General features: G+C 46.8%; 1 protein-coding gene across 1 annotated transcript in view; it reads right to left on the reverse strand.

The window, feature by feature from the left end:
- Positions 1 to 23598, reverse strand: part of LOC139749409 (uncharacterized) — a 165173-nt gene that overhangs the window by 86680 nt on the left and 54895 nt on the right. The window contains exon 2 of the mRNA XM_071663240.1: positions 1654 to 1875. Coding sequence (XP_071519341.1) covers positions 1654 to 1866 — 213 coding nt within the window. The 5' untranslated portion in view covers positions 1867 to 1875. The remainder of the gene's footprint in view (positions 1 to 1653; positions 1876 to 23598) is intronic.

The raw sequence follows: 23598 nt of genomic DNA on the forward strand, positions 1-23598 counted from the left end.
CCCTATATACAGGGTAGCCAGATACAAGGCCCTATATACAGGGTAGCCAGATACAAGGCCCTATATACAGGGTAGCCAGATAGGGGTTATCACGCAAGGCCCAATATACAGGGTAGCCAGATACAAGGCCCTATATACAGGGTAGCCAGATACAAGGCCCGATATACAGGGTAGCCAGATACAAGGCCCTATATACAAGGTAGCCAGATACAAGGCCCTATATACAGGGTAGCCAGATACAAGGCCCTATATACAGGGTAGCCAGATACAAGGCCCTATATACAGGGTAGCCAGATACAAGGCCCTATATACAGGGTAGCCATTTAAGGGTTATCAGGCAAGGCCCTATATACAGGGTAGCCAGTTAAGGGTTATCAGGCAAGGCCCTATATACAGGGTAACCACATACAAGGCCCTATATACAGAGTAGCCAGTTAAGGGTTATCAGGCAAGGCCCTATATACAGGGTAACCACATACAAGGCCCTATATACAGGGTAGCCATTTAAGGGTTATCAGGCAAGGCCCTATATACAGGGTAGCCAGTTAAGGGTTATCAGGCAAGGCCCTATATACAGGGTAACCACATACAAGGCCCTATATACAGAGTAGCCAGTTAAGGGTTATCAGGCAAGGCCCTATATACAGGGTAACCACATACAAGGCCCTATATACAGGGTAGCCATTTAAGGGTTATCAGGCAAGGCCCTATATACAAGGGAGCCAGATAAGGTCTATCAGGTAAGGGCAGATAAGGGTTATCAGGTAAGGGCCTATATACAGGGTAGCCAGATAAGGTCTATCAGGTAAGGGCAGATAAGGGTTATCAGGTAAGGCCCTATATACAGGGTAGCCAGATAAGGTCTATCAGGTAAGGGCAGATAAGGGTTATCAGGTAAGGCCCTATATACAAGGGAGCCAGATAAGGTCTATCAGGTAAGGGCAGATAAGGGTTATCAGGTAAGGGCCAATATAAGATACGGTGGAACCTTCTAGCAGGGTCGTGTGTGTGTGTAGCTCCACACCGGCCATGTTGGAGGAGGGAAGAATTTTCTCTTCTAACCTACATGACCAGCCCCTCCCTCCCTCCCTCCCTCCCTCCCTTGTGCCCGCGGGGGAGGGAGTGAGGGAGGGAGGGAAGGTGGGAGGGGAGAGAGGGGAGATGAAGGGGGAGAGGGAGGGAGGGGGTTGTTAATCCACTCCCCCCCTCCGAATGTCCTTTGTAAGGGTCGTTCAAGGGGCGGTGGTAACTACCCTAACGACCCAGTCGTCGTAGGGATTGGAGGGGATGGGAGGAGGGAAAGGGGAAGGAGGAGGGAAGGGGAGAGGGAGAGGAGGAGGGGGGGTTTATTCGCCTTGCCCCGCCAACCCAGCGTTGAAGGGGAGGGGAGAGGAGGGAGGGAGGGGGGGGTAAATCAACACATGTTTCTCCAAGGACGATTAACGACCCTCGACCGACGACTGACTAACTACCTAATGACGGAACGTGGACACAACGACACATCACCCACGTAACGACAGTCATGGAACCGACAGACTTCTATATATGCGTCAAATTAGGTTACCTGGGGGGGGGGGGGTAGGTAGGTAGGTAGGGTATTATTACATAATACTCCTTTATTTTCTACTACAATGACGACCTGGTCACACTCACCTCCTCCTCGCAGTGCCTCCTGCACTCCACGCTGGCCTGAGAGGCGTCGTGGCAGTCCACTTCGTAGGTCTGACTTGTCGTGAAGGCGAGGTGCTCCGGCCGCCATGTTTGTGACGTCACGAGGAAGAGGCCACACCGGCAGTGCGCCTGCGCGAGGCTGGCCGCCGCCGCCGCCGCCATCACTAACATGGGCAGTAACCATCTTAACCGCATCTTCAATATCTGAGGCCAGAGGGAGAGAATTATCCATTAGAGGAGACACAGCCATATATTATAATTACGAAATCGTCTCAAACGACTTGCGAAGGTGACTTAGACGCTTGACTTACGGCGTACATGAAGCCTCCCGCGCAAAATTGAGTCAATGTAGCTTCTCTTACCCTAACTCAAATTACGACTTCAAATTAGCTTTTAACTACTCATACGAGTCTGAAATAATTATCAAACAATTAATTAAATAAATCCTCATGTGTTCCTTACTCCTACTTCCAACACAACACACAAAAATATATTTTCTCGAATTCGATTATAAAAATATCCTAAAGGAATGACGTCTGTTGTCCAAATGCAACGACCAATTAAATGCCATAAGCATTATATAAGCGTTTACATAATATATATATATATATATATATATATATATATATATATATATATATATATATATATATATATATATATATATATATATTGGAAAGGATCACAATTTTGCGCGTGATCAAGACAGTCCACGGGGAAAATGAAACACGATAAGTTCCCAAGTGCACTTTCGTGTAATAATCACATCATCAGGGGAGACACAAGAGGGAAATATGGCGTCCTAGCTTCGTCTCTTCGATGTATATCAACTGACTTATATTCCTCTCTTGTGTCTCCCCTGATGTGATTACTACACGAAAGTGCACTTGGGACTTACCGTGTTTCATTTTCCCCGTGGACTCATAGAAATATATATATATATATATATATATATATATATATATATATATATATATATATATATATATATATATATATATATATATATATTATTATTTTATATATATATATATATATATATATATATATATATATATATTATTATTTTATATATATATATATATATATATATATATATATTATTTATTAAACATATTCGCTGTTTCCCGCTTCAGCGAGGTAGCGCCAGGAAACAGACAAAGTATGGCCCATCCACTCATATACACATATATATATATATATACATAAACGCCCACATACACACATATACATATCAACATACACATACACATACGCAAACACTACATACATACACATGTACATATTCATACTTGCTTGCCTTCATCCATTCCTGTAGCTACCCCGCCACACAGGAAGCAGCATGGTTAGATAGATAGATAGACAGATATAGATAGATAGATAGACGTATATATGGAAAAGTCTAGAAAGTCTCTGTGGGAGCGCATCCTGTTTGTATCGGGAAATAAGCATATATATATATATATATATATATATATATATATTGGAAAGGATCACAATATTGCGCGTGATCAAAGATATTCCTATGAGTCCACGGGGAAAATGAAACACGATAAGTTCCCGAGTGCACTTTCGTGTAATAATCACATCAATAGGGGAGACACAAGAGAGAAATATAACAGTCAGTTGATATACAACGAAGAGACGAAGCTAGGATGGTTAGTGACCGCTGTGAGCCAAATAGTGCATACCATACGTTGATAAATACCTTAATGACTCAACAACCAACAAGCCACGCGTACGATTGGTTCCGCCATGATCCAAAGCCATTAACGACCCTATTCCCGTTTTCTATCACCCATTTCTGCCCGTAAAAAGCCAGCGATACTTATTTTTTTTTTTGGGGGGGGGGGGAGGTGAATCACAGTTCTCAACACTATGGATTTTAGAAATAAAATGCTGTATTTTTTTTGAGAATCTAATTCTACAACCCTGTGCTGGAAATGGTTCAATGGGTCCACCATAGTTCAAGGGAATAAGAATGATACCAGATCATTATCGTACATCACTAAGAGTAATGATGCCAGACCATTATCGTACATCACTAAGAGTCATGATACCAGACCATTATCGTACATCACTAAGAGTCATGATGCCAAAACATTATCGTACATCGCTATCAGTAATGATACCAGACCATTATCGTACATCGCTAATAGTCATGATGCCAATACATTATCGTACATCGCTCACAGTAATGATACCAGACCATTATCGTACATCACTAACAGTCATGATGCCAATACATTATCGTACATCGCAAAAAGTCATGATGCCAATACATTATCGTACATCACTAACAGTCATGATGCCAAAACATTATCGTACATCGCTATCAGTAATGATACCAGACCATTATCGTACATCACTAACAGTCATGATGCCAATACATTATCGTACATCACTAAGAGTCATGATACCAGATCATTATCGTACATCGCCAACAGTAATGAGACCAGATAATTATCGTACATCACTAACAGTAATGATACCAGACCATTATCGTACAGCACTAACAGTCATGATGCCAATACATTATCGTACATCACTATGAGTCATGATACCAGGACATTATCGTACATCACTAACAGTCATGATACCAAACCATTATCGTACATCACTAACAGTCATGATACCAGGACATTATCGTACATCACTAAAAGTCATGATACCAGGACATTATCATACATCTCATCACGGTCAAAACGAAAGTGACTTCCTGTTATCTTGGACACAACACGGGCCACAACACTCAGTCTCTAGCTGTCATGTAATGATGCCCGAAACCACAGCTCCCTTTCCACATCCAGGCCCCACGGAACTTTCCATGGTTTACCCCAGACGCTTCACATGCCCTGGTTCAATCCATTGACAGCACGTCGACCCCGGTATACCACATCGTTCCAAATCACTCTATTCCTTGCGCGCCTTTCACCCTCCTGCATGTTCAGGCCCCAATCGCTCAAAATCTTTTTCACTCCATCTTTCCACCTCCAATTTGATCTCCCACTTCTCCTCGTTCCCTCCACCTCTGACACATATCCTCTTGGTCAATCTTTCCTCACTCATTCTCTCCATGTGCCCAAACCACTTCAAAACACCCTCTTCTGCTCTCTCAACCACGCTCTTTTTATTTCCACACATCTCTCTTACCCTTACGTTACTTACTCGATCAAACCACCTCACACCACACATTGTCCTCAAACATCTCATTTCCAGCACATCCATCCTCCTGCGCACAACTCTATCCATAGGCCACGCCTCGCAACCATACAACATTGTTGGAACCACTATTCCTTCAAACATACCCATTTTTTGCTTTCCGAGATAATGTTCTCGACTTTCAAACATTCTTCAGCGCTCCCAGAACTTTCGCTCCCTCCCACAACCCCGCAGTCTGTGGCCTCCCTATGCACTCGCTTCATCAGCCCAAATGCCGGAATAATACAGGAGAAAGTGTCATGGCCGCCAAGCACCAATAACAAGGGAAAATCGCATGGCGCACCATAGTATTAAGCCCGGCCGCTAGAGGGCTAATCGTCCCCTGGAGTTTTTCCACTATTTTTAGTCCATTTTCTAAACACTTAGAGAAACTGAGAGAGCCATGTACGTGGGTAAACATGTACGTGAGAAATTGAGACAGCCATGTACGTGGGTAAACATGTAAGTGGGTAAACATGTACGTGAGAAACTGAGACAGCCATGTACGTGGGTAAACATGTACGTGAGAAACTGAGATAGCCATGTACGTGGGTAAACATGTACGTGAGAAATTGAGACAGCCATGTACGTGGGTAAACATGTAGGTGAGAAACTGAGAGAGCCATGTACGTGGGTAAACATGTACGTGAGAAACTGAGACAGCCATGTACGTGGGTAAACATGTACGTGAGAAACTGAGACAGCCATCTACGTGGGTAAACATGTATGTGAGAAACTGAGACAGCCATGTACGTGGGTAAACATGTACGTGAGAAATTGAGACAGCCATCTACGTGGGTAAACATGTACGTGAGAAACTGAGACAGCCATGTACGTGGGTAAACATGTACGTGAGAAACTGAGACAGCTATGTACGTGGGTAAACATGTACGTGAGAAATTGAGAGAGCCATGTACGTGGGTAAACATGTACGTGAGAAATTGAGAGAGCCATCTACGTGGGTAAACATGTACGTGAGAAATTGAGACAGCCATGTACGTGGGTAAACATGTACGTGGGTAAACATGTACGTGAGAAATTGAGACAGCCATGTACGTGGGTAAACATATACGTGGGTAAACATGTATGTGAGAAACTGAGACAGCCATCTACGTGGGTAAACATGTACGTGGGTAAACATGTATGTGAGAAACTGAGACAGCCATGTACGTGGGTAAACATGTACGTGGGTAAACATGTATGTGAGAAACTGAGACAGCCATGTACGTGGGTAAACATGTACGTGGGTAAACATGTATGTGAGAAACTGAGACAGCCATGTACGTGGGTAAACATGTACGTGGGTAAACATGTATGTGAGAAACTGAGACAGCCATGTACGTGGGTAAACATGTACGTGGGTAAACATGTATGTGAGAAACTGAGACAGCCATGTACGTGGGTAAACATGTACGTGGGTAAACATGTATGTGAGAAACTGAGACAGCCATGTACGTGGGTAAACATGTACGTATATCAATAAGAACTGGGCTGTCGGGCGGGGGAGAAATAAAGTGAAAGACGTGGAGAAGAATTAGTGGAAAAAACAAATGAACATTTTCCCGCCAAACATGGCGGAGTGGATGACGTCACCAGAGGAACTGGGCAATGGCCGTGTGACGTCACGAGACGAACTGGGCAATGGCCGTGTGACGTCACGAGACGAACTGGGCAATGGCCGTGTGACGTCACGAGACGAACTGGGCAATGGCCGTGTGACGTCACGAGACGAACTGGGCAATGGCCGTGTGACGTCACGAGACGAACTGGGCAATGACCGTGTTGCTTTATCCCACAAAAAGGCAGACACCGCCCCACAAACAAGCAGACACTACCCCACAAACAAACAGACACTACCCCACCAACAAACAGACACTACCCCACAAACAAACAGACACTACCCCACAAACAAACAGACACTACCCCACAAACAAACAGACACTACCCCACAAACAAACAGACACTACCCCACAAACAAACAGACACTACCCCACAAACAAGCAGACACTACCCCACAAACAAACAGACACTACCCCACAAACAAACAGACACTACCCCACAAACAAGCAGACACTACCCCACAAACAAACAGACACTACCCCACAAACAAACAGACACTACCCCACAAACAAACAGACACTACCCCACAAACAAACAGACACTACCCCACAAACAGACAGACAACACCCCACAATCAGACAGACAACACCCCACAAACAGACAGACAACACCCCACAATCAGACAGACACCACCCCACAAACAGACAGACACTACCCCACAAACAGACAGACAACACCCCACAAACAGACAGACACCACCCCACAAACAGACAGACAACACCCCACAATCAGACAGACAACACCCCACAAACAGACAGACACCACCCCACAAACAGACAGACAACACCCCACAAACAGACAGACACCACCCCACAAACAAACAGACACCATCCCACAAACAAACAGACACCACCCCACAAACAGACAGACACCACCCCACAAACAAACAGACACCATCCCACAAACAAACAGACACCACCCCACAAACAGACAGACACCACCCCACAAACAAACAGACACCATCCCACAAACAGACAGACACCACCCCACAAACAAACAGACACCACCACCCCACAAACAAGCAGACACCACCCCACAAACAAGCAGACACCACCCCACAAACAAACAGACACCATCCCACAAACAGACAGACACCACCCCACAAACAAACAGACACCACCCCACAAACAAACAGACACCACCCCACAAACAGACACCACCCCACAAACAGACAGACACCACCCCACAAACAAGCAGACACCACCCCACAAACAAACAGACACCACCCCACAAACAGACACTACCCCACAAACAGACACCACCACCCCACAAACAAACAGACACCACCCCACAAACAGACAGACACCACCCCACAAACAAGCAGACACCACCCCACAAACAAGCAGACACCGCCCCACAAACAAGCAGACACTACCCCACAAACAAGCAGACACCGCCCCACAAACAAGCAGACACCACCCCACAAACAGACAGACACCACCCCACAAGCAAACACTACCCCACAAACAAGCAGACACCGCCCCACAAACAAGCAGACACCACCCCACAAACAGACAGACACCACCCAACAAGCAGACACTACCCCACAAACAAGCAGACACCGCCCCACAAACAGACAGACACCGCCCCCACAAACAGACAGACACCACCCCACAAACAAGCAGACACCACCCCACAAACAAGCAGACACCACCCCACAAACAGACAGACACCGCCCCACAAACAGACAGACACCGCCCCCACAAACAGACAGACACCGCCCCCACAAACAAACAGACAACACCCCACAAACAGACAGACACCACCCAACAAGCAGACATCACCCCACAAACAAGCAGACACTACCCCACAAACAAGCAGACACCACCCCACAAACAAGCAGACATCACCCCACAAACAGACAGACACGGCCCCCACAAACAGACAGACACCACCCCACAAACAAGCAGACATCACCCCACAAACAAGCAGACACCACCCCACAAACAAGCAGACATCACCCCACAAACAAGCAGACACCACCCCACAAACAGACAGACACCACCCCACAAACAAGCAGACATCACCCCACAAACAGACAGACACCACCCCACTAACAAGCAGACATCACCCCACAAACAAGCAGACACCACCCCCACAAACAAGCAGACATCACCCCACAAACAAGCAGACATCACCCCACAAACAGACAGACACCACCCCCACAAACAAGCAGACACCACCCCCACAAACAAGCAGACATCACCCCACAAACAAGCAGACATCACCCCACAAACAGACAGACACCACCCCACAAACAAGCAGACATCACCCCACAAACAGACAGACACCACCCCCACAAACAAGCAGACACCACCCCCACAAACAGACAGACACCACCCCACAAACAAGCAGACATCACCCCACAAACAGACACCACCCCACAAACAAGCAGACATCACCCCACAAACAAGCAGACACCACCCCACAAACAAGCAGACACTACCCCACAAACAAGCAGACACCACCCCACAAACAAGCAGACACCACCCCACAAACTGACAGACACGGCCCCCACAAACAGACACCACCAGCCCCACAAACAAGCAGACACTACCCCACAAAAAGGCAGACACCACCCCACAAACAAACAGACACCACTCCACAAACAAGCAGACGCCACCCCACGAACAGACAGACACGGCCCCCACAAACAGACACCACCAGCCCCACAAACAAGCAGACATCGCCCCCACAAAGACAGACACTGTAGACGGTACAAGTCTCTCGTGGAAACAAAAAAAACACGAAGGGTAAAGGAACATGACGTCGAAGCGGATATTAAGCTAAAGGAACGATGATCCTGTTGAACACGGCGGTACGGTGGTACGACCCATGGGTATGATAGTTGATCCTTTGACCTAACATGACCCTTCAGCTTCAGGTCAAAGCCGAATCAAGTCTGAATCAACCCATGAACTCCCCAATCAGATGATGATATCATGATAATGCTGGTCATGCTAGACAACTTCAACAGTTCTGGACTGAAGAGAATAATTTGGACTGATCCATTCTGGATACTGTGTGTGTGATTGGGAGGAAGATAAAAGAAAAACGACGGTTCGTCTAAAAACATTAATTCAGTTGTTTTTTTTCATCTAGTTCCTTTTCCTTGTACAATGGAATGCAATGTTTTGTCTCGAGGATTTAAAGATATTCATTTGTCTCCCGTTTTCCTACCGTAAAGTTCCGCACGGGGTGGTGTGATATACCGGGGTCGACGTGGTGTCATTGGACTGAACCAGGGTATGTGAAACGTCCTGGGGTAAACTATGGAAAGGTCTGTGGGGCCTGGATGTGGATAGGGAGCTGTGGTTTCGGTGCATTACACATGTGAGTTAGAGACTGAAATGTGAACGAATGTGGCCTTTCTTTTGTTTGTTCCTGGCGCTATCTCACTAACACGGGAAACGGCGACTGAGAATGAAACAAAATCAATATATATATATATATATATATATATATATATATATATATATATATATATATATATATATATATATATATATATATGAAGAAAATTAAATATATTACAAAATCAGATAAAGCTAGTATGTTAACTTGATTTCAAATACAATGAACTACAGATGTAAACTTCAGGATCTTTCCAATGACACTGAAACATATGAAAGTTTAACATCCAATCCCCTTTATGATCAAGTAAAGACCTTCAACTCTACACTCAACCAATTGTTAAATAAGTACCAGGACATTCTGAGGTCAGTGTGTGTGTGTGTGTGTGTAATACAAACCTCCAACAGCCAGGATCGAACCCGGGACCCCTGCGTAGCAAGCGGGTACGCTACCACTAGGCTATGATCACCCATATAAGAAATATGGTAGTGCGCGTTCATATGCAATTGTCTTGGACAATCACATGTTTACCAAATGGCGTCCTAGCTTCCTCTCTTCGACGTATATCAACTGACTGTTCTATTTCTCTCTTGTGTCTCCCCTGATGATGTGATTATTACACGAAAGTGCACTGGGGAACTTATCGTGTTTCATTTCCCCCGTGGACTCATAGGAATATATATATATATATATATATATATATATATATATATATATATATATATATATATATATATATATATTTCTTTCTTTTAAACTATTCGCCATTTCCCGCGTTAGCGAGGTAGCATTAAGAACAGAGGACTGGGCCTTTGAGGGAATACCCTCACCTGGCCCAATTCTCTGTTCCTTCTTTTGGAAAATTAAAAAAAAAAAAAAACGAGAGGGGAGGATTTCCAGCCCCCCGCTCCCTCCCCCTTTAGTCGCCTTCTACGACACCTCCATATATCCATATATATATATATATATATATATATATATATATATATATATATATATATATATATATATATATATATGTTGGGGTGAAGAGGGTGGTGAGAGTAAGTGAGCTTGGGAAGGAGACCTGTGTGAGGAAGTACCAGGAGAGACTGAGTACAGAATGGAAAAAGGTGAGAACAATGGAAGTAAGGGGAGTGGGGGAGGAATGGGATGTATTTAGGGAATCAGTGATGGATTGCCCAAAAGATGCTTGTGGCATGAGAAGAGTGGGAGGTGGGTTGATTAGAAAGGGTAGTGAGTGGTGGGATGAAGAAGTAAGAGTATTAGTGAAAGAGAAGAGAGAGGCATTTGGACGATTTTTGCAGGGAAAAAATGCAATTGAGTGGGAGATGTATAAAAGAAAGAGACAGGAGGTCAAGAGAAAGGTGCAAGAGGTGAAAAAAAGGGCAAATGAGAGTTGGGGTGAGAGAGTATCATTAAATTTTAGGGAGAATAAAAAGATGTTCTGGAAGGAGTTAAATAAAGTGCGTAAGACAAGGGAGCAAATGGGAACTTCAGTGAAGGGCGCAAATGGGGAGGTGATAACAAGTAGTGGTGATGTGAGAAGGAGATGGAGTGAGTATTTTGAAGGTTTGTTGAATGTGTTTGATGATAGAGTGGCAGATATAGGGTGTTTTGGTCGAGGTGGTGTGCAAAGTAAGAGGGTTAGGGAAAATGATTTGGTAAACAGAGAAGAGGTAGTGAAAGCTTTGCGGAAGATGAAAGCCGGCAAGGCAGCAGGTTTGGATGGTATTGCAGTGGAATTTATTAAAAAAGGGGGTGACTGTATTGTTGACTGGTTGGTAAGGTTATTTAATGTATGTATGACTCATGGTGAGGTGCCTGAGGATTGGCGGAATGCGTGCATAGTGCCATTGTACAAAGGCAAAGGGGATAAGAGTGAGTGCTCAAATTACAGAGGTATAAGTTTGTTGAGTATTCCTGGTAAATTATATGGGAGGGTATTGATTGAGAGGGTGAAGGCATGTACAGAGCATCAGATTGGGGAAGAGCAGTGTGGTTTCAGAAGTGGTAGAGGATGTGTGGATCAGGTGTTTGCTTTGAAGAATGTATGTGAGAAATACTTAGAAAAGCAAATGGATTTGTATGTAGCATTTATGGATCTGGAGAAGGCATATGATAGAGTTGATAGAGATGCTCTGTGGAAGGTATTAAGAATATATGGTGTGGGAGGAAAGTTGTTAGAAGCAGTGAAAAGTTTTTATCGAGGATGTAAGGCATGTGTACGTGTAGGAAGAGAGGAAAGTGATTGGTTCTCAGTGAATGTAGGTTTGCGGCAGGGGTGTGTGATGTCTCCATGGTTGTTTAATTTGTTTATGGATGGGGTTGTTAGGGAGGTAAATGCAAGAGTTTTGGAAAGAGGGGCAAGTATGAAGTCTGTTGGGGATGAGAGAGCTTGGGAAGTGAGTCAGTTGTTGTTCGCTGATGATACAGCGCTGGTGGCTGATTCATGTGAGAAACTGCAGAAGCTGGTGACTGAGTTTGGTAAAGTGTGTGGCAGAAGAAAGTTAAGAGTAAATGTGAATAAGAGCAAGGTTATTAGGTACAGTAGGGTTGAGGGTCAAGTCAATTGGGAGGTGAGTTTGAATGAAGAAAAACTGGAGGAAGTGAAGTGTTTTAGATATCTGGGAGTGGATCTGGCAGCGGATGGAACCATGGAAGCGGAAGTGGATCATAGGGTGGGGGTGGGGGCGAAAATTCTGGGGGCCTTGAAGAATGTGTGGAAGTCGAGAACATTATCTCGGAAAGCAAAAATTGGTATGTTTGAAGGAATAGTGGTTCCAACAATGTTGTATGGTTGCGAGGCGTGGGCTATGGATAGAGTTGTGCGCAGGAGGATGGATGTGCTGGAAATGAGATGTTTGAGGACCATGTGTGGTGTGAGGTGGTTTGATCGAGTGAGTAACGTAAGGGTAAGAGAGATGTGTGGAAATAAAAAGAGCGTGGTTGAGAGAGCAGAAGAAGGTGTTTTGAAGTGGTTTGGGTACATGGAGAGAATGAGTGAGGAAAGATTGACCAAGAGGATATATGTGTCGGAGGTGGAGGGAACGAGGAGAAGAGGGAGACCAAATTGGAGGTGGAAAGATGGAGTGAAAAAGATTTTGTGTGATCGGGGCCTGAATATGCAGGAGGGTGAAAGGAGGGCAAGGAATAGAGTGAATTGGAGCGATGTGGTATACCGGGGTTGACGTGCTGTCAGTGGATTGAATCAAGGCATGTGAAGCGTCTGGGGTAAACCATGGAAAGCTGTGTAGGTATGTATATTTGCGTGTGTGGACGTATGTATATACATGTGTATGGGGGGGGGTTGGGCCATTTCTTTCGTCTGTTTCCTTGCGCTACCTCGCAAACGCGGGAGACAGCGACAAAGTATAATAAAAAAAATAATATATATATGGTCATCCCTAAAACCCACAAAGATGGATATCCTAGTTATAAATTTATCCAAATGGTTAGCAAAACATCTTAGTAATATTCAAGGACAATATGCCTTCATCACATGTTATAAAACAAAGTTTAGGAATATTAATTTACCTGAACATAAAATCCATTACTTTGGATGTGAATTTCTTGTCCAGTTAAAGACGCTATTTAAATAAACCATTTACTTCATCAAGGCAGAAATGGCCATAGCCTACCCACAGTTTAACCTTACCCACAAACACTTTGACTTAATATATCACTTGTGTTTACAATATGTTTCCTAAGATAACGAAATGTAATCTTTATAGATAAATAATTTATTCTAGTTGTGGGTAAGTTAGATCGCTAACTTAAACATAGATTCGCGAACTTAAGCATGGATCGCTAACTTAAGCATGGATCGCTGCCTTAAGCATGGATCGCTAACTTAAACATAGAACGCTAACTTAAGCATGGATCGCAGCCTTAAGCATGAATCGCTAACTTAAACATAGAACGCTGCCTTAAGCATGGATCGCTAACTTAAGCATGGATCGCTGCCTTAAGCATGGATCGCTAACTTAAGCATGGATCGCTGCCTTAAGCATGGATCGCTAACTTAAACATAGAACGCTAACTTAAGCGTGGATCGCTAACTTAAGCATGGATCTCTGCCTTAAGCATGGATCGCTAACTTAAACATAGATTCGCGAACTTAAGCATGGATCGCTAACTTAAGCATGGATCGCTGCCTTAAGCATGGATCGCTAACTTAAACATAGAACGCTAACTTAAGCATGGGTCGCTAACTTAATCACTGACTTAAGCATAGATTGCTAACATAAACACAGATTATTAACATAAGCATGGACCGCTAACGAACGAGGAAGTCTTTAGCGAACGAAACAGTGATCACACATACGAATTCCGGAAGTCAAATCCATACACACACACACACACACACACACACACACACTAGTAGCATAGGTTAGGGGTATGTGTGGTGTGGTGTGGTGTGGTGTGGAGTGTGTGGTATGTGGTGTGTGGCGTGGTGTGTGTGGTATGTGGTGTGGTGTGTGTGGTGTAGTGTGGTGTGAGGGGCGGCGTGGTGTGAGGGGCGGCGTGATGTGTGTGGTGTGAGGGGCGGCGTGGTGTGTGTGGTGTGAGGGGCGGCGTGGTGTGTGAGGTGTGGTGTGGTGTGAGGGGCGGCGTGATGTGTGTGGTGTGAGGGGCGGCGTGATGTGTGTGGTGTGAGGGGCGGCGTGATGTGTGTGGTGTGAGGGGCGGCGTGATGTGTGTGGTGTGAGGGGCGGCGTGGTGTGTGAGGTGTGGTGTGGTGTGAGGGGCGGCGTGGTGTGTGAGGTGTGGTGTGGTGTGAGGGGCGGCGTGGTGTGTGAGGTGTGGTGTGGTGTGACGGGCGGCGTGGTGTGTGAGGTGTGGTGTGGTGTGAGGGGCGACGTGGTGTGTGAGGTGTGGTGTGGTGGGCGGCGTGATGTGTGTGGTGTGGTGTGAGGGGCGGCGTGGTGTGTGTAGTGTGGTGTGAAGGGCGGCGTGGTGTGGTGTGGAGCAGTGTGAGGGGCGGCGTGGTGCAGTGTGAGGGGCGGCGTGGAGCAGTGTGAGGGGCGGCGTGGAGCAGTGTGAGGGGCGGCGTGGAGCAGTGTGAGGGGCGGCGTGGAGCAGTGTGAGGGGCGGCGTGGAGCAGTGTGAGGGGCGGCGTGGAGCAGTGTGAGGGGCGGCGTGGTGCAGTGTGAGGGGCGGCGTGGAGCAGTGTTCTCCCTGGCACTATACGATCCCTGGGTGTGGCTGACCACACACACGGTCCACCACACCTGACCCTTACCTGTGGGTCAGGCCAACCACGAGGAAGAACTACAACTACAACTATACAACTACAACTACAACTATAACTACAACTACAACTATACAACTACAACTATACAACTACAACTACAGGTCCAGAAACACAACAAGACTAGAAATAGAACAGGTCCAGAGAAGGACAACAAAGACAATAGCAAATATGAGTTACTGGAGATGGTCAAAGGCTGCAGTGCCTCCCCCACACACCCACACGTCACCCTCCACACGCCCACACGTCACCCTCCACACGCCCACACGTCACCCTCCACACCCCACACGCCACCCTCCACACGCCCACACGTCACCCCCCACACGTCACCCTCTACACCCCACACGTCACCCTCCACACCCCACACGTCACCCTCCACACCCCACATGTCACCCTCCATACCCCACACGTCACCCTCTACACCACACACACCCACACGCCACCCTCCATACCCCACACGTCACCCTCTACACCACACACACCCACACGCCACCCTCCACACCCCACACGCCACCCTCCACACCCCCACACGTCACCCTCCACACACACCCCCCACACACACAAGGCTGACGCAACACCTGAGCACAACCTCCAAGGGTCAACGTGACACAGTGTGGGCAGCGCGCAGCGAACACCAACCACTCCTGCAGGAGGTGTGATGGAGACACACACACACACACACACACACACACACACACACACACACACACACACGTCCTGCCTCTCCTGCAGGAGGTGTGATGGAGACACACACACACACACACACACACACACACACACACACACACACACACACACACACACACACACGTCCTGCCTCTCCTGCAGGAGGTGTGATGGAGACACACACACACGCACACACGCACACACACACACACACACACACACACACACACACACACACGTCCTGCCTCCATGTGCCGAGGAACAGATTCTACCGCAAGTACGAGGGGGGCGCGGCGGCCTGCGGCCACGCCTGCGGCACTCCCGCAACCCAGACGCAAACCCAGCAGCCGCAGAAGCCGCGGTACGAGCCACACCCACCTCCTCCTACACCCACCACCTTCTCCTCCTCCTCCTCCCTCCTCCTACACCCACTACCTTCTCCTCCTCCTCCTCCTCCCTTCTCCTACACCCACGTCCTCCTACACCCACCTCCTCCTTCTCCTCCTCCTCCTCCTACACCCACCACCTCCTCCTCCTCCTCCTACACCCACCTATTTCTCCTCCTTCTCCTCCTACACCCACCACCTCCTCCTCTTCCTCCTCTTCCCTCCTCCTACACCCACCTCCTCCTACACCCACCTCCTTCTCCTCCTCCTCCTCCTACACCCACCTCCTCCTACACCCACCTCCTTCTCCTCCTCCTCCCTCCTCCTACACCCAACTCCTCCTACATCCACCTCCTTCTCCTCCTCCTCCTCCTACGCCCACCTCCTTCTCCTCCTCCTCCCTTCTCCTACACCCCATCTCCTCCTCCTCCTCCCACCTCCTCCTTCTACAGGAAGTCCACGTCAAGACTGGGCAGGCCTTGGCACTTGCCCCACGCGCCCTCCTGCGTCATCTGACGCCCTCTACCATCCCCAACACCAGAGGCCCCACAACTGACCACCACCACCATCATCCTCCACCTTCAGGAGTTCGCTGCCCCTGGGGTTATGACACCTCGTGTACCTTAGTCCTCCACCTTCAGGAGTTCGCTGCCCCTGGGGTCTATTACACCTCGTGTACCTTACTACTCCGCCTTCAGGAGTTCGCTGCCCCTGGGGTATATTACACCTCGTGTACCTTACTACTCCGCCTTCAGGAGTTCGCTGCCCCTGGGGTTATGACACCTCGCGTACCTTAATACTCCACCTTCAGGAGCTCCCTGCGCCCTTGGGGTCTATTACACCTCGCGTACCTTACTCCTCCACTTTCAGGAGCTCGCTGCCCCTGGGGGGCTATTACCTTAATCCTCCACCTTCAGGAGTTCGCTGCGCCCCTGGGGGCTATTACCCTAATACTCCACCTTCAGGAGCTCCCTGCGCCCCTGGGGTATATTACACCTCGCGTCCCTTAATCCTCCACCTTCAGGAGCTCGCTGCCCTTGGGGTCTATTACACCTCGCGTACCTTAATCACTCAACTATCATTGGTGATGTGTGACGTGTGTTCGCGCCCCTCCACACCAGCATACACACACACACACATACACACACACACATACACACACACACACACACACACAAACATACACACACATACACACACACACACACACGGCCTCGCATCTCAAGGTGACTTTTCACTCGCGGCGTAACCTATCGCCGGCGGAGCCCGGTAACACCGCTGAACATACTAAGAAGACATCTTCTGTGTGTTTTTTTCGAAGCCATAAAACTATACAGACTCGAAATCTATTTTGGGTAAAACTTCAGATACATCAAAGACGGGGACCAGTGTACCGTTTTCTATAAAAAAAAAAGGGAGAAGAATGATTCATATTTCCCGTTTTCACCGAAAATGAGAAAGGATGTTAATCGGCTTCATTGTGGAAAGGGAAACAACGGAACAGCAACAGACAGGCAGAGTGGAACAGCAACAGACAGACATAGTGGAACAGCAACAGACAGGCAGAGTGGAACAGCAACAGACAGACAGAGTGGAACAGAGACAGATTAGAAGAACAGCAAGACACAGTGGAACAGACTCACTTGACCGGTCAAAGAAAATGGGCACCACAACAACAACAACAACAACGACAACAACAACAACAACAACACCCCCACATCAACAACAACAACAACAACAAACACAACAACAAATACAACAACAACAACAACAACTACACCCCCACAACAACAACAACAACAACAACAACAACTACACCCCACAACAACAACAACAACAACTACACCCCCACAACAACAACAACAACAACAACAACAACAACAACTACACCCCACAACAACAACAACAACAACTACACCCCCACAACAACAACAAACACAACAAATACAACAACAACAACAACTACACCCCCACAACAACAACAAACACAACAAATACAACAACAACAACAACTACACCCCCACAACAACAACAACAACAAACACAACAACAAATACAACAACAACAACAACAACTACACCCCCACAACAACAACAACAACAACAACAACTACACCCCCACAACAACAACAACAACAACTACACCCCACAACAACAACAACAACAACAACAACAACAACAACAACTACACCCCCACAACAACAACAACAACAACAACAACAACAACACCCCCACAACAACAACAACAACAACAACTACACCCCCACAACAACAACAACAAACACAACAACAACAACAACAACAACAACAACAACAACAACAACTACACCCCCACAACAACAACAAACACAACAACAACAACAAATACAACAACAACAACTACACCCCCACAACAACAACAACAACTACACCCCCACAACAACAAATACAACAACAACAACAACAACAACAACGACAAATACAAGAGAAAAACATGAACAGAAAACAAGAACAACAACAGTGTTTGTACAGATACAGGAACAGTGTTAATACGGAACAAGAACACGGTCAGTACAGCAACAGGAACAGTGACCCACCAGACCAACGGGAACAGCAACAGAAACAGCAACAGTATTAGTACGGCAACAGGAACAGTGTTAGTACAGCAACAGGAACAGTGTTAGTAATGCAACAGGAACAGTGTTAGTAAAGCAACAGGAACAGTGTTAGTAAAGCAACAGGAACAGTGTTAATATAGCAACAGGAACAATGTTAGTAAAGCAACAGGAACAGTGTTAGTAAAGCAACAGGAACAGTATTAGTACAGCAACAGGAACAGTGTTAGTAAAGCAACAGGAACAGTGTTAGTAAAGCAACAGGAACAGTGTTAGTAAAGCAACAGGAACAGTGTTAGTAAAGCAACAGGAACAGTGTTAGTAAAGCAACAGGAACAGTGTTAGTACAGCAACAGGAACAGTGTTAGTAAAGCAACAGGAACAGTGTTAGTAAAGCAACAGGAACAGTGTTAGTAAAGCAACAGGAACAGTGTTAGTAAAGCAACAGGAACAGTGTTAGTAAAGCAACAGGAACAGTGTTAATATAGCAACAGGAACAATTTTAGTACAGCAACAGGAACAGTATTAGTAAAGCAACAGGAACAGTGTTAGTAAAGCAACAGGAACAGTATTAGTACAGCAACAGGAACAGTGTTAGTACAACAACAGGAACAGTATTAGTACAGCAACAGGAACAGTGTTAATATAGCAACAGGAACAATGTTAGTAAAGCAACAGGAACAATGTTAGTAAAGCAACAGGAACAGTGTTAGTACAGCAACAGGAACAGTATTAGTACAGCAAGAGGAACAGTGTTAGTAAAGCAACAGGAACAGTGTTAGTACAGCAACAGGAACAGTATTAGTACAGCAACAGGAACAGTATTAGTACAGCAAGAGGAACAGTGTTAGTAAAGCAACAGGAACAATGTTAGTACAGCAACAGGAACAGTATTAGTACAGCAACAGGAACAGTATTAGTACAGCAACAGGAACAGTGTTAGTAAAGCAACAGGAACAATGTTAATATAGCAACAGGAACAATGTTAGTACAGCAACAGGAACAGTGTCACCGCGTAACTGGAACAGTGACGGCATAGCAACAGCAACAGTGAAAGCATAGTAAGTGGAGCAGAGACAGCACGGCAATATGAACAGGGCCATCATACCAACAGAAACAGTGAAAGGACAGTAACGGGAACAGTGACATCACAGCAACAGGAAGTGAATGTACAGTAACAGGAACAACGACAGTAAGGTAACAAGAGCAGTGAAAGCACTGTAACAGGAACAGACATGTACGACAACAGGAACAGTGACAGCATAGCAACAGGGACAGTGAAAGCATAGCAACAGGGACAGTGAAAGCAGAGTAACAGAAGCGGACACTGTACGACAACAGGAACAGTGACAGCATAGCAACAGGGACAGTGAAAGCAGAGTAACAGAAGCGGTCACTGTACGACAACAGGAACAGTGACAGCATAGCAATAGGGACTGTGAAAGCAGAGTAACAGGAGCGGACACTGTATGGCAACAGGAACAGTGACAGCAAAGCAACAAGGACAGTGAAAGCAGTGTAACAGGAGCGGACACTGTCCGACAACAGGAACAGTGACAGCATAGCAATAGGGACAGTGAAAGCAGAGTAACAGGAGCGGACACTGTGCGACAACAGGAACAGTGACAGCATAGCAATAGGGACAGTGAAAGCATAGCAACAGGGACAGTGAAAGCAGAGTAACAGAAGCGGACACTGTACGACAACAGGAACAGTGACAGCATAGCAACAGGGACAGTGAAAGCAGAGTAACAGAAGCGGACACTGTACGACAACAGGAACAGTGACAGCATAGCAATAGGGACTGTGAAAGCAGAGTAACAGGAGCGGACACTGTACGGCAACCGGAGGAACAGTGACAGCATAGCAAGGGGGACAGTGAAAGCAGTGTAACAGGAGCGGACACTGTCCGACAACAGGAACAGTGACAGCATAGCAATAGGGACAGTGAAAGCAGAGTAACAGGAGCGGACACTGTACGACAACAGGAACAGTGACAGCATAGCAACAGGGACAGTGAAAGCAGTGTAACAGGAGCGGACACTGTGCGACAACAGGAACAGTGACAGCATAGCAAGGGGGACAGTGAAAGCAGAGTAACTGGAGCGGACACTGTACGACAACAGGAACAGTGACAGCATAGCAACAAGGACAGTGAAAGCAGAGTAACAGGAGTGGACACTGTGCGACAACAGGAACAGTGACAGCATAGCAATAGGGACAGTGAAAGCAGAGTAACAGGAGCGGACACTGTACGGCAACAAGAGGAACAGTGACAGCATAGCAACAGGGACAGTGAAAGCACTGCAGCCAGTGCAAGCAGGAACTCAACAAGCAAGGAAGGTGGGCAATGGAGATGCACTGCTACCAACGCTATACCGTAGAGCAATACACTCCCCCATCATCCCTTTCCCCCCATCACTACACCTCTCGCTCACCCTCACTACACCTTCTTCCCTCCCTCTCCCTCACTACACCTATTCCAGTTCCCTCCCTCTCTCCCTCCCTTACACACACACACGCACACACACACACACACACACACACACACCCTCCCTTCCCATCACTACACCACTCGCTCACCCTCACTACACCTTCCCTCCCTCACTCTCCCTCATCAAACCTATCTCATTTCCCTCCCTCCATTACACACACACACACACACACACACACACACACACCCTCCCTTCCCATCACTACACCTCTCGCTCACCCTCACTACACCCTCTTCCCTCCCTCTCCCTCACCAAACCAATCTCAGTTCCCTCCCTCCCTCCTTCCTTCCCTCCCTCCCTCCCTTATACACACCACCGCTCCCTCCCTACGCAGGCAAATACAACGCCCTGATCAAACATCATTTTAAAATAAGCTACGCCATTCAGTTTACCAAACTTGATCCAATACACAAACACACAAAAAAAGAAATAACAGAACTAATTCAGAGAAGAGAAACAAAACCAATTCCGTCCGTACAGATGTCAACCTACTTGTAGGAGACCCAGAGATCTATAATTAAGGTCACAAAGACCTATGATTATAATTACTCGTTTAGAAATATAGCGAAGACTTCGTCAACATATGTGAATAATCAAATTGGTAAAAACATTTTCGAGATTATGACATTATACGAAAAATGCATGTGACCAAGTCCATACAACGACCACAGGATAACATTATGGCATGAGATGGAAAATGCAACAGTGACGCGAACACAGTTTAGTTCCTCCCTGAAATAAATGACCCATCAGATGTGGCCAATGCTTTCACATCCAGGTAGATAAAATACTTCAAAAATAAAAAGAAGTCTACCACAAAAATGAAGTAGAAATATGTTAACATTATTTTTATGCCATATTTCATTTTTCTTTTCTTTCTCATACATCAGATTTGAGCCTCGATTCTACAACATCCAGCAGGCAGCGGAGGGAGAATACAGAACCTTCACATCAAATTTGGACAGCGAGAGGTTCACTCTACACTACACAATGTTCATTCCACAATGTCATTTTTTTTTCTTTGGCCATTTCTGCCGGTTGTTGAGCCGGAGGGAGCGGTGGTGGTGGGGAAGGTGCCTTCTGCCTTTTACTCTCTCGACCACAAACCTGGACACTACCGCTATACTGCAGTAGACAACCTGGTCATGCAGTAGATAACCTGGTCATGCAGTAGATAACCTGGTCATGCAGTAGATAACCTGGTCATGCAGTAGATAACCTGGTCATGCAGTAGACAACCTGGTCATGCAGTAGATAACCTGGTCATGCAGTAGATAGCCTGGTCATGCAGTAGATAACCTGGTCATGCTGTAGATAACCTGGTCATGCAGTAGATAACCTGGTCATGCAGTAGATAACCTGGTCATGAAGTAGATAACCTGGTCATGCAGTAAATAACCTGGTCATGCAGTAGACAACCTGGTCATGCAGTAGATAACCTGGTCATGTAGTAGATAACCTGGTCATGCAGTAGATAACCTGGTCATGCAGTAGACAACCTGGTCATGCAGTAGATAACCTGGCCATGCAGTAGATAACCTGGTCATGCAGTAGATAACCTGGTCATGCAGTAGATAACCTGGTCATGCAGTAGATAACCTGGTCATGCAGTAGATAACCTGGTCATGCATCACCAGGGTCTATTGTTATCATTTACCTTCCGTACGTATTTCCCACAAGCGCCCGGCCCCCTCCACCATACACCCTCCCTCCCTCACCACGCACACACCCCTCCCTCTCACTTCATCCCTCTCCCTTCATCCCTCACCCTCTCCCTTCATCCCTTACCCCTCTCCCTTCATCACTCACCCTCTCCCTTCATCCCTTACCCCTCTCCCTTCATCCCTTATCCCTCTCCCTTCATCACTCACCCTCTCCCTTCATCCCTTACCCCTCTCCCTTCATCCCTTATCCCTCTCCCTTCATCACTCACCCTCTCCCTTCATCCCTCACCCTCTCCCTTCATCCCTTACCCCTCTCCCTTCATCACTCACCCTCTCCCTTCATCCCTTACCCCTCTCCCTTCATCCCTTATCCCTCTCCCTTCATCCCTTACCCCTGTCCCTTAATCTCTCACCCTCTCCCTTCATCCCTCACCCTCTCCCTTCATCCCTTACCCCTCTCCCTCCATCTCTCACCCTCTCCCTTCATCCCTCACCCTCTCCCTTCATCCATCACCCCTCTCCCTTCATCCATCACCCCTCTCCCTTCATCCCTCACCCTCTCCCTTCGTCCCTCACCCACTCCCTTCATCTCTCACCCCTCTCCAACCATCCCTCGCCCCTCTCCCTCTCCAACCATACCTCCTCCTCCTCCTCCTCCAGGAGGAGGAGGAGGAGGAGGAGGAGGAGGGAGGAG

Source organism: Panulirus ornatus, chromosome 7 (genome assembly GCF_036320965.1).
Source record: "Panulirus ornatus isolate Po-2019 chromosome 7, ASM3632096v1, whole genome shotgun sequence".
NCBI classification, from domain to species: Eukaryota; Metazoa; Arthropoda; class Malacostraca; order Decapoda; family Palinuridae; genus Panulirus; species Panulirus ornatus.